General features: G+C 41.6%; 1 protein-coding gene across 6 annotated transcripts in view; it reads left to right on the forward strand.

Moving 5' to 3' along the window:
• The window catches only part of LOC119485011 (plexin-A1-like), a 233385-nt gene that overhangs the window by 55716 nt on the left and 164794 nt on the right, over nucleotides 1-12875 (forward strand). For all 6 annotated transcript variants that reach the window (XR_005206159.1, XM_037764274.1, XM_037764301.1 and 3 more), the window contains one exon: nucleotides 7816-7998. Coding sequence is in view for 5 of the 6 variants with exons in the window: in XM_037764274.1 (XP_037620202.1) it covers nucleotides 7816-7998 (183 nt within the window). In the remaining variant the exon portion in view is untranslated. The remainder of the gene's footprint in view (nucleotides 1-7815; nucleotides 7999-12875) is intronic.

A 12875-nucleotide genomic window follows, 5' to 3' on the forward strand; every position in this document is an offset into this window, starting at 1 on the left:
ATGTGCTGAATTCTTCCACTGCCGGTCACTGAACATCTCCATCCGAACAGTCGGAGGTTAAGTACTTTGCTTAAGGGCACCTGCGGTGGTCGATGATGGAGGGAAGGAGTGTGTTACTCATTCACATCTCCCAGCTGGTGCGGGGATTTGAACTGATGATCTTTTGATCACGAGTCTTGTCAGCCTGTTCGCTTACATTGGCACCGGTTTGTTTCCAACAGACTGTATGCATTTAAGGTTGTATTTCTTCCTGTACATGCTCCATACAGTGTATAGTCTTCCTCCTCTGTCTCTCACATTCAGTTGGATTGCGGTCTAAACATGTGGTGACAGCTTTTGGAAGCGGCTCTCTGAATAGGTGCCAACTCCTTGAGGTTTCACTGTCTGCCTGGAGTGCACTCAACATAGAAATTACTACCCTGCAACCCATGAATATGGAATTGGTGCAGTCATCTCTCTTTCTAAATTATTGATCAGTTAGGATCCAGTAACATGTTCTAGAAAACAGCTACAGCATCTTGGGAGGAAACAATTCATAGATTTAAATAGTTTGGACAAAAAAACATTTTTTTTCCTTTCCTCTTATATCGCTCTAGTCTTGAGTTTTGAATCAGCAGCCTGCAGAAACACTATAGATAGAATACAAAACACTTTTCCATCAAGATAATCTTAATGCACCATGCATTTTGTTTAATGCCTTTGAGACACAACCAATCAAACACACTCTGTCTCTGTGGAGCCAGTGGCGTCACAGCTGTCATCAGTGATGAGCCTTTTAGGTCTTGTTATCCTAAACACAGAGGGCGTTTTAGAGGTGTGCAAGTATGTCTCTGTGTGGTTTAGAGCGGTGTTGAAACAGGAATTGAAATCATTGACAGATTTATTGAAAAATACAAAATCTGACTGCCATAGCTTCATTGTGTGTTAAATTCCTTACCTGACTGCTTTTTGATTGTGTGTGCTGAATGAACGCAACAAAATCCCTCATAGTTTTCACATGAGCTGGTTTAAGGAATATGAAAAAATAGGTATCACACTAACCAGAGGACCTTTTTTCCAATATGTATATGTTTGTTTGGGAATCAGTAACCCTAACCCAAATACTAGATACAGTATGATAAGAATAACTCACTTTTCATCCAGACGGTTTGACCGGTTTTGAAAATGTCTTCACATTTGTACATAGGCAAGTCTAGAGAACACTTCCACCAAAGGAAATTAAAAATTTCCGTTGTGGGCACAAAATTCACTGTACATCAAAGAGATGTCAGAGTATGTAAGCATCATGAGGCATGTAACTCACTTTGACCTGGTATGAGGTCATTAGGTTGCACGTGTGTGTGTGTGTGTGTATGAGCCATTATTTCTTTCCCTTTTGCCTCCGGCTAAATATTAGTATATGAGAGAGGGACCTATATTATTCTTTGACAGTGATGTTGACTAACTTTGACCACACAGTCACACAGACACACATACAAGCTTTGCATAATGTATGTCTATCTATGAACACCATCAGATGTCGGTTGCTCTTCAGCTTTCTAAAGCAGCACAAGGGCGCGTCCATGCACGCTTTGAGCACACACACACACACACACATACACAATCTGCAGCACTTCATGTGTTTATTCTTCTTGAAGAAACTCCTGCAATGTCTCCATGAGTTCAAGGCCCCCCGCTGAGATTTCTGGGTAATTTATGAGCAACCCTCACCCGGAATCGCTCACTCCGCTTGGAGCCAGCCACATGTACACACCGACGCATACACACACACACACACACACACACACACACACACACACACACACACACACACGTCAGGTAAAAAGCACCTGCCGACATACTCCTAGTACTGTATCGGTGTGTGTGTCTGTGTGTGTCTGTGTGTGTAGGTGTGTGTGTATATGTGTGTGTCTGCACTGTGAAAATCTTTATCATCTGATATGAAAACAAGGTAGAAGGCTGCAGAGGAACGGCTCCTGTGGTTGATGCCAGATCATTTTTGTTTCCTGCTGTTCACTCCTCTTTCTCTTCTCTCATGTTTACACACACACACACACACACACACACACACACACACACACACACACACACACACGTTATGCTTGAGACTGTAGGAAATAGGGGTTTCTGAAAAGGTGTGTTTGTTGACTTGATGATGAGACAGACGATTACTAGTAAGGAGAGAGGCGTCTTATTCGCATTTTCTCTGACAAACACACACACACACACACACACATATATGCATGCACAAACACACACAACCACCCGTCCACAGATGAACTGCATGCTTGTCTTGAAACCACGCTGTCAGCATTAATACCAGTCACTTCTGCCCCTCTCTCTTATGTCCTCTCCACTCCCTCTCAGCTCTCTATGATACCAAAACATATTTTTGTGTTTTTTTTTTTCCCGCACAAAGAGGTTTTTATTACCAAACATGGCGCCTTTTAACGCAACGTGTCGCCCAATTAATTCACCAAATGAACGAATGTTTTTGTGTTTGCCGTACATGTTTTCCTTCCACCTTAACAGCCGTAATTCACAGCAGTGTTTTCAAACAACAACACCCTGCTCCTGCACATAAGCCCGTATTGTATTCTGCTGTTTCCATAGCTTTTTTTCTAACTGGAGGTTACTATTGACAAGTTCCACTTGAGGTCGGCGTAATGTGTGCCCAGACATATTTTCTTGACGTAATACGTTAAAGAAATAGCAATCATAGGGGAATGATTATTCAACCATTTCCTCCAGCGCGGGGCCGACCAGCACACATCTGTAATCAGTCAGTGTTATTGTGGGCTGAGTTGTGTGTACACGCGTGTTCGGTGCCATATGAATGACCATATTTCATGGTTTTGCAGTGTGAAGTGGCTGAAGCTGCTCCGCTCAGGGGAAACCACCACAGTAGTGGCTGTTAGCCAGCAACACGCGTGACCTCTAGCTGTGTCTAGAGACCACTGTGGGTTTTTTATGCAATCCTCAGATATTCAGATATCAGCTGTATCTAGGTTACATATTTCTCTGTGACCTTGAATATCAGCTGACAGCTCACATGTGATGTATATACACACCTTAAGGATAATGCTTCACTTTCAGTCTGTATATTAACCCTTTCAAAACTCCCATTAAAGATCTCAGTTTAGTGAGATTTTCGTGTTCTCAGTCTGGGTTTGCAGCAGAGCTTAAAGGATTTGTCGATTGATTGGTTGATCGTCAGAATATTAATCGGCAACTATTTTTTTTAAGCAAAACATTCACTGGTTACGCCTCACAAGTGAATTCATTTTCTGTTCTCGGTCTTATATGATGATGCACTGAAAAGTTTTTGATTTTGGAGTGTTAGTCAGCCGGGCTGGGACTCACCAGAGAACCCACGATACGATATTATCACGATACTTAAGTCACAATACGATCTTATTGCGATTTTAAACATTTGTGATATGCTGAGTATCGCGATGACATATTGCGTTTTATTACCTTTTTTCAACTGCAAATTAAGCAGTTTGTCAACATCTGATTTATCTAATAAGATACAGTTTACAATCTGTTTATCTCAGAGTTTTCATTCACATATTTTGAGGTCAGAGGGCCATGCAAGTGTTTCCTCGCCAAAATTTTGCGTAAATTTGGAGGGTTATTTAGCGTTCTTCCCGACAAGCTAACATGACATGGTTGATACCAATGTATTTCTTTGGTTTTTCTAGTTTCATATGATACCAGTATAATCACTAGCTTTAAGGCTGAGCCCGCTACAACCTCTGAAAGACAGATTAGTGTCCACGCCTGCTGTTAATAGTTTATATAGTAAAAGATCGATACTTGACGTCTGTGTAATGATACAATAAAGCCACGCAAAATATTGCAAAACTATGCTGTATAAATTTTTTCTCCCACCCCTATGAGTCAAACAAAATTTTGCAATTTTCTTACATTTAATAGCCAAACAATTGATCGGTAGATTACTCATTAATGAAAATAATCATTAGTTGCAACCTTCATATACAATGAATAATGTTTTTTTTGAAAAATGCCCACTTCTTTGTGAAATAATGGATTTTTAAGTGGTTAGAATAGTGTTAGAAAAAACACCATTAGTTCCTGTTTTTAGTTTTGACGTCTTCAGAAAAGACCACAAATTCATTCAGCGCCACATGAACCCTTCGAAAGCAGAAAAACAACAAACCTCCTCTTCTGCATTTCTAAGACCACCCTGCCAAAGTCAGTGGAAGGTTGTTGGCTTAACTCTTTCATCCCCGGCGGGGCGCTGCGTCTTTGAAAACCGCTACAGAACGTCAAACACGGTCTCCAGCCAATAACCCCGCAGAGACCACAGAGGGGAATATTCCATACTAAATATCAGCTCCAATGCACGTGGGGATCTTTTAGTGCCTTCAAATTGCAGAACCGACATAAGAACGTAGCCTCCATTAAAAATGCTTTCCAACCTCAAGGGAAACGTCCTTTATTCCATGCTGATCTATGCTGTTTAAACCTTCCAGACCTGCAGGAATGCTAGAGCACCTTTACCCTCCAGTGCACCACAGAGACCTATATAGGCTACTGTGTGTGTACATTGTGTGTGTTAACCCTTATGGACTCTGGGGGCTTCTGTATACAGTATTTTTCGACAGTGAGTCTCTTCCATAAAAGATGGATTAACCCTTTTAACTTGTTTTCCTTAGGCTCCGACAACATTGGATTGCTTGTGTGTGTGTGTGTGTGTGTGTGTGTGTGTGTGTGGTGTGTGGGGGGGGCTGACTCTAGTCCAGATTGATGGATTTCTCTCCCATGACTATATGGTTTAAAATTGGTGCCCCTAGTTGTATGTCATGAAGACGATGGGAATTGTTTTGTTGCTTGTAGCGAAAATCTGTGTGTGTGTGTGTGTGTGTGTGTGTGTGTGTGTGCACAGACAGAAAACAAACCGGATGCTTTGGTTGAACGTGTGTCTTGGTGTGTGTATGTGTGCGCACAGGTTTACAAGTCCTCACATGTGTGTTTTTATCCGTGTCTGTCAGTCGCCTTTGTTCCGAGGAAAGAAATTGCCCGCTAGCCATTAGTTGTTACAAAAGAAACTTGTTTCAGGTAATGGATGTGTGTGTTCCTGTCTCTTACTTTCTTAAACGCGCACGCACACACACACGCACAAACACATAGAGAGGCTTCAATTAAAATGCTTTTCCTTTGGCTTTACCATGTGACATCACTGTGCAAAGGAAGAAAAGCAGAGCAAAAGAGAGCAAGCTCTTTGTTGACTCCAGTTGATAGCCCTACCACCCTGCACACACACACAGACCTCTACACCCTTTGGACAACATAACGCAGATCCAAAGAGGAAGAAAGAGTAGTGACTGCGTAGCCGTGTTTCCATTCAGTTGTCAAGTAAACTTTTGAAATTTCATATAAAAAGAAATGCAAATTAGGCGTTTACATCAACTGGTTTTGAGCGAATAAACTCTGAAGGTGACGCTATAGGCGACGCATGGCTGTAATCTCCCAGTAAACAGAGTAAAAGAAGTAGAAGTAGAGAACCGGAAACAAAATCAGTCATGTGTGTAAAATATTCGCTACATCAGAATTTATTTGGCAAAGGCGTTTCCATAACCCATTTAGCACATCAACTGTTTTTTGATAGAGAAAAAAAAAACACCCCAAGCGAGCGTAAAAACTTTTTTCCCCAGTTGAGGGAGTCTTATCGAATTTTGCTCTTTCCATGCAGCTTTTCTAACGCGATACTTCAAAAATGCGAATAAAACATGTGAATGGAAACACGGCTAATGAGAGGTGGTGGCAGAGGGAGTCTTGCAGAGGAGGGATGGATGAAGAGGGTGATGTGGAGCGATTAGGCGAGAAGGGATGGATGGAAGGAGGCAGAAAAGGGACAGGGGAGGGGATATTGATGTTTGCTCAGTTACTGTATCAGCTGGAAGGAGATGGAGAAAAAGAGTAGGAAAGTAGAAAAAGGCAGAATAACGGGTTATTGACATGTGCTGAGCTGCAGGCAATTTAGGCAGATCGGGAGGGAGAGAGAGTGTGAGGGAGGGAGGGAGGGGGAGGTGTTATCTTTTCTCCTGTGTGGATCAATCAGATGATGTAGTGATAAGACTGTGGATTACACCGCCATTTACACACTCCCCAAGTGTGTGTGTGTGTGTGTGTGTGTCTGTTGGTTGACACACTGTCTGACACCCATTCAGTTCCACACTTTAGCAGTCAGTCAGCAACCTCGCGTCTGACACACACTCATCTGCACTCACACACGTTCGATCTCCGTCAAAAACAGCATCGCCAAATGAGCATCTAAAAAGTACTTTTTTTTTTATTAACACACAAAGTTTTATTATTACTTTCATTATCTATTATTGTGATGATTACTTTTAATTAGTTGGTAAATTGTCAAAAATGTTCATCACAAATTTTCAGAGCCTCGTTTAATGTCTTCTAAATTGTTCATTTTGTGGAAAAACCCAAAGATGATACATTTACAGTCATATAAAACGGAGAAAAACGGTAAATTCTCACATTTGAGAAGCTGGAAAAAGTTCATATTTGGCATGCGTGTGTGTGACTTATCAAAATAATTGCCAATTTCTGTCCGTGCAAAATATGTTAGTTTAACAAACCATTCATTGTCTGTGGCACTTTAACCCTACTTCATAGGCAACTGATTATGCTCTGTGTGTGTGTGTGGTGACTGGTTAAGGCATCATATGGGTCAGCGGATTGCCCGGGGCGATGGGCCCCTCGTGACACGGGAATGCTCCAGATATTGTCACATGCTCACCAGCATTACCGCCGTGTCACCGCCGTGACCGAACACCATACAATATGCTGAAGGTTTTGCACGGTGGGATGCTGTTTGGGGAGAAAGAAGAGTGTTTATGAAAGGCTTGTGTTTGAATAGGCTGAAGGATAATCAAGTAAAAGCGTTGAAGTTAGATGATGACGCACCTATAGCCCCGTCTGTACTCCCACTGTGATATGGAAACAAGTAACAAGTGGACCGCTTTCAACATTTTTATTAGAGGGGAAATAACTGCGCTAAGGCGCTTGATGTCTTGGGATCCGGTCATTTGTTATGTTTCATTCCCTGCTCCTTAGGCTCTCTATACTTTGAACTGTTCAAAATACAAAATAGGACATTGTTTAGAGTGTACTCTGTGACGATGTGGACCTACTGAAATAGAAAAAGAGTCCACAATGTAAAATAGACCATACAACCCTCACAATTTTCCCGGGAGACTCACGTTTTTCACTTTTTTCTCCTGATTTATGCAAATTTTTCACACCTTTTTCCCCCTTTTTCGTTATCTCTACCTGTTTCATGGTACTGTACAGCGTGTATAACCCCTACTGTTTCCACCCGGACGGCAACTGAGCTACACCAAATTTCTTTTCCTGGCGAAGGAGAGCTGCTCGTGACAACCACAGCGCGGTTTGAGCCGCGCTCGCCACACATCACAACATCACAGTAAAGCCCTCGTGGCGCGGCGTGGTTATTGGAAATAACAGGTTTCAGAGCGCAGTGGTGCCATTCTCAGGTTGTGTCTGAAAAAGCCTTCAATGAGTGAGAAAAGGAATTATTATTTTGTTATTTTCTTTCTTTAGAAGTCCCCAGAATGCAGGAAACAAAGTCTCTGAAACTCAAATTAAAAGAATCAATAGAAAATCGTTTTTCATTGCTTACATATGTGTTTTTTTTTTATTAAGGTATAAAATGAGTACTATAAAATGACATCCTCAGAATTGAATATTGTGAATATTCTGTCAAGCTTCTCGTCTGATTGTTTGCCTTTCCTTCCTTCCTTCCTCCAGCCACTGCAGATAGACGATAACTTCTGCGGCCAGGACTTCAACCAGCCTCTGGGGGGAACCAGCACCATCGAGGGCATGCCCCTCTTCATCGACAAAGATGACGGCATGACCTCGGTGGCGGCGTACGACTACCGCGGCAACACTGTGGCTTTTGTTGGCACGCGGAATGGCAAACTGAAGAAGGTAGGAATGATTTTTGTTTTTCATTTTGGCTTCCATATGAGGTTTTTCCTCGAATCGAATGCCGTGTTGGTTGTTTTTTTGATTTGTCTGATTTTGAGCGCTGTAGTTGAAGGGAAATTGCCTGTCAATTCTAAAGTGTAGAGAAAACTTCTCTAGCTTTAGAAGCTTTTTGGTGCTTGTCATTTCAAGGACATTTAGAGAGAGGGATGCAACTCATTTAGGGATCATTTTTTTTCTGTTTTGAATGGTGAATAGCTTTTCAGCCAGTGATGGTTATTGTTCACTTAATGAAGTGTATGCTTGCAGCTTAATCGTCGTGCATTTACACAAAGCACTTTGCAGGCACTTTTTACACTAAGATTAAACGCAGTCAACTCCATTTTTCTCGCTAGTGGCCATTTCCAACAGGACATTCAAGTGCCTCTTTAAAACCTGTTCGTTTAACAAGCAATTTAAAGCGAGTCTGCGGCTACTCCCCTCATCGATTGTCATGTTAGTCACGTCACACATAAAATGTTACTGCTGTATCCCTACGCCACGTACCGCCTCGCCTCTAATTTTAAGAGCTCGCCTTCAATCAATCCAACAGCTATGACTGGTGAATAGCTTTTCTGTTCTGGTCAGCTATGTGGTGTGGATTAATTCAGGGTAGGACAGAGGGATGGATGGATGGACTTTTTAACTTTCTTCTGTGTTTCTGTTAGAGTTTGACTTTCAGTGCAACTTTTCTTCTGAAGAGCGACTTAGGAGTGAATTTCTTATTGATTGCTTTTTGTCTTTTTTAGTTTAACTTCCACACTTGCAGTTTGTGGTTTGTGTTGACATCAGATACATATTTTGACCACACGGATGCAGCTGTTGTACCCTTTTGTGGAGGACTGACAAAGCTCTTGGATGAAAGTTTACATTAAAGGGGACATATTATGAAAAAACTCACCTTTTCAGTGCCTGTGTACATACATTTTGGTATCTGGACTGCCTACCAACCAACTAGTGTAGTCATGATACTGGAATCTCTAACTTTGATACAACACCTTGAAAAATATTGATATTCAACACCACAGGGAAAAACTGACACAATACTTAGGGCATAACATTTTTTATTTTTATATTAAAAGTTTAATGACTGAATGTGTGTTTCAGCACTCTGGGAGAGCAGAAAGCACAGCTGCTACCTGTGTATCAACTCTGTGGAAAATAAGCATTGAAACTATTTCAAATATTCAATATTGATAAGTATCGATACTTTGATATTTATGACAACACTACAACCCACAAACTGTGAAACAAGACAACCCAGTCAGTTGTTTGTGGGCTGCCGAGATCAGAAAACATCAGGGCTGTCCTCGACAAAAGAAATTATTAGTTGACTAACGCTCATATGAATAATTGATAAGTTGATTTAATCAACAGATCTGTTAAACTGAGTTTCTCCACAAAGAATCACACAAAAGCATCACTTGTGTTTACCAGAGATGTGCTCATAAGTTTCTTGGAAATAAGTCATTCAGCATGAAAAGGCAGAAAAAAACTACTAATCGACTAAAGAAATCTTAATTGACTCGGAACAAAATTACCGATTAGTCGACTAATCGACTAAGAGGGGTCAGCCCTAGAAAACATGTGATTCAACAAGCCATTCAGATTTGGCTCTCCTTCCTATGTCACATGCAGACTCATTAGAATATATCGCCCACAGCTTGAGAACTACCTTTGCAAAGATGCGCCATATTTTTCTCGCAAGCCAATCAGAGCAGACTTGGCGGTCTTAAAGAGACAGGCACTAAAACGGAGCGTTTCAGACAGAGGGTGAATACAGGTATATTCAGACAGACAGTATGAGAAGAATAATGTGTTATTTAAACATTAAAGCATCTAAACATGTTCTAGTAGAAACCCAAAATACAAGTATGAACCTGGAAATGAGTGTGATATGTCCCCTTTAATGTAACAACTGGGTTGAATGTATTCTTGGTTGACATGGCGATTGTATGCAAGATGTTCACTCTTACAATGTGCCATAATTACCATTCTATCTGTGTAACATGCTTGTGTGCAACCCGGGTATTCGTTACCATGTGTCATGTCTTTGCGTGAAGGTGTGTGTGTGTGTGTGTGTGTATCCAGTCTATGGACGACGACGACGACGGAGCTCTTCGGGGTAAATGGTAGCTCATTAGAATTCACCCCGTTTCCCGCCGCACTGCTCAAGACCTGTCATCCATTCAATATTATGAATGTATAATCAGCCCGTGTATTTGTGTGCTTTTAATGCGCGTTTGTGTATGCACGCTGCGTTTGTGTGTTTGTCACTCACAGTACGCATAATAATGTGTACGCTTGTGATGGCATGGATTTGTGTGTGTGTGTGTGTGTGTGTGTGTGTGTGTGTGTGTATGTGTGTGTTTGTGTTTATGAGGGAGACAACAAACAATACAGTGTTGACTAAGATTCAGCGCTGTGCATTTGTCAAAGTGACACCCATTCACTTAGCTTGGCAGTAGTGCCTTTATTTATTTAGCTGTCGTCACATGTCTTTTCTTCTGTGCTGTTGTGCACTCTGGTCGAGGTGTGTGTGTGTGTGTGTGTGTGTGTGTAACATCACCTTGGAAAGCAGTGCTATAGCAGGTTGTTGAGGTATGTTGCTTTTATGTGTGTGTGTTGTGTGTTTGTTGTGTGTGTGTGTGTGTGTGTGTGTGTGTGTGTGACAGACAACAGAGCCAAAGAGCCCGCAGTTCTTTTGGCTTCCTTCTGTTTCAGACAGAAAACCAGAAAAAAACAAGAAATCTGGTCTTGGAAAATATTCAATTTGCATAGAAGGAACAATATCTAAAACCTGACATCCGAGCGCACGCACACATTCACACACAGAGACCCACAGCTCTGCCAGAAAAATTTGACAGTAAGGGAGAAAGAGAAAAAAAAGGCAGAGTAATAAAGAAACAGATGATGATAAAAGATCAACTGAATTAGTAGCGTGTGATAACAGATTCTTCCTCTCTAAGCGTCTGCGTCATTGTTTCTGTAAGTGATTTCATATGTGTGCTTATTATCTTATCAGTAGAATATCAGGATGTGTTTCTACATGAGTGTGTTTTTGTGTGTGTAGCTTTTGACAGTTTTGTGGGAGTGCATGCAGACCATGATGCCGTGATGGAGAGCGTTCCCGTTCTTACACCTTCCTCTGGAGAGCACTAGCATTGAATGCTGTTTATATAGCCGCGCCGGAGGGTGCGGAGGGGAGAGAGGTGGTAGAAACAGGGAGAATTTTGGTACGATGGATGACTGTGCTAAAAGGAGGCAGCTTTCTAGTGTGTTTTTCTGTCTAACTTTGAGAATAAGAGAGAGGAAGGGTTGACAGAATTAAAAAAATCAAAGCTCTTTGCTTGCAGGTAAAACTTTTATCATCATGGCTATATAGATAAGTGTGAGCCAAATGGATCTTATCTTCATTGGTGTCCTGGAAGATGTTTCTGCTTTAAGATTTTACAAGAAAAGATGATGCTCTGTATGTAGAGCGCTTACTTTGATCTTTTACGTTGGATGGCTGTGTGTCTGGCCTCGAGGTTTCGCTGCAGAGTCACAGGTTTCCACCTGGAGCTGTTGTGACCGCTCTGTCCTCTGCACGGCGATTGCCTCATTAACGTTAAGGTTCCCTCACAAGGCTGGGCAATATATCGATATTATATCGATATCGTGATATGGGACTAGATATCGTCTTAGATCTTGGATATCGTAATTTGTAATATGTCATAACTGTTGTCTTGGTTCCTGGTTTTAAAGGCAGCAGTAAAGGGATGTATTTTTCTGAACTTACCAGACTGTTCTAGCTGTTCTATTATGTGCCTTTACCCACTTAGTCATTATGTCCACATTACTGATGATTACATATCAAAAATCTCATTATTTATATATTTTGTGGAAGCACCAAGGGTCAACCCTAAAACATCGTTGCAATATTATAATAATAATAATAATAATAATATGATATTTTCTCCATATCGCCCAGCTCTATTCCCTTATAGCACTGGGTTTAAATCCAAAATATTTCCAATAAGGCGCTTTTGCATTTCGCTTTGACACCAAATCCATGTGTGTGAAATCTGACTTCTGCTACTCTGAGACTTCGTACGGAGAAGACAATTTCAGTTACAGATTGTAGTGTCCGTCAATAGACTATGTATTGATAACTAAATGGGTTTTATTTCTATGAAAGAAAAGCAAAACGACGGTGGGCGAGTAATGTAATCTGTGTATGCCCGAACACCGTGTAACACCGGTAACACAGACTACGGCGGCAAGCCTCCTTTAAGTAACATTATTTTACCTGAAGCATCTCTTCATTTGGCTGGACCCAAAGTGCTTTGATATGTTGCGTTATCTCCACATAGAGTCTATTTTTAACCAGCTCTAATGCTCAAGGTTGTCCAGAGCAACAAGACGGTGGCACAAACAACACGTTTAATGCACTAATGAAGTCCCTCTGTGCTCTGTTGGCCACGCACACACTCACTCACACACTAACACACACGCATACACACACACACACACACACACACACACACACACACACACAGGGGAAGCTCTCACTAATGAGTCCTGGTTTGATGGGGCAACGATAGGAGAGATACAGCGAGAGGAAGGGAGATATAAAGATGGAGCAGATAGAAAGAGGAGGCGGATGAGAGAAGGAAGTGATGAAGAGAGGTGACATCCACCGGTGTGATTAACTAATTCCAGCGGTCATCCGGATACCGCTGCGGTCAAGGACACAGCGGCGGTCTGGCCATCATCCGCTGCACTTAATATTTAGGATTAAAAGCCTCCATTCCCTTTGACTGTTTCATTATTTCTGTCTTCTTGGCTCGGCCTGTCAT

This window comes from Sebastes umbrosus, chromosome 1 (assembly GCF_015220745.1).
Source record: "Sebastes umbrosus isolate fSebUmb1 chromosome 1, fSebUmb1.pri, whole genome shotgun sequence".
NCBI lineage: Eukaryota > Metazoa > Chordata > Actinopteri > Perciformes > Sebastidae > Sebastes > Sebastes umbrosus.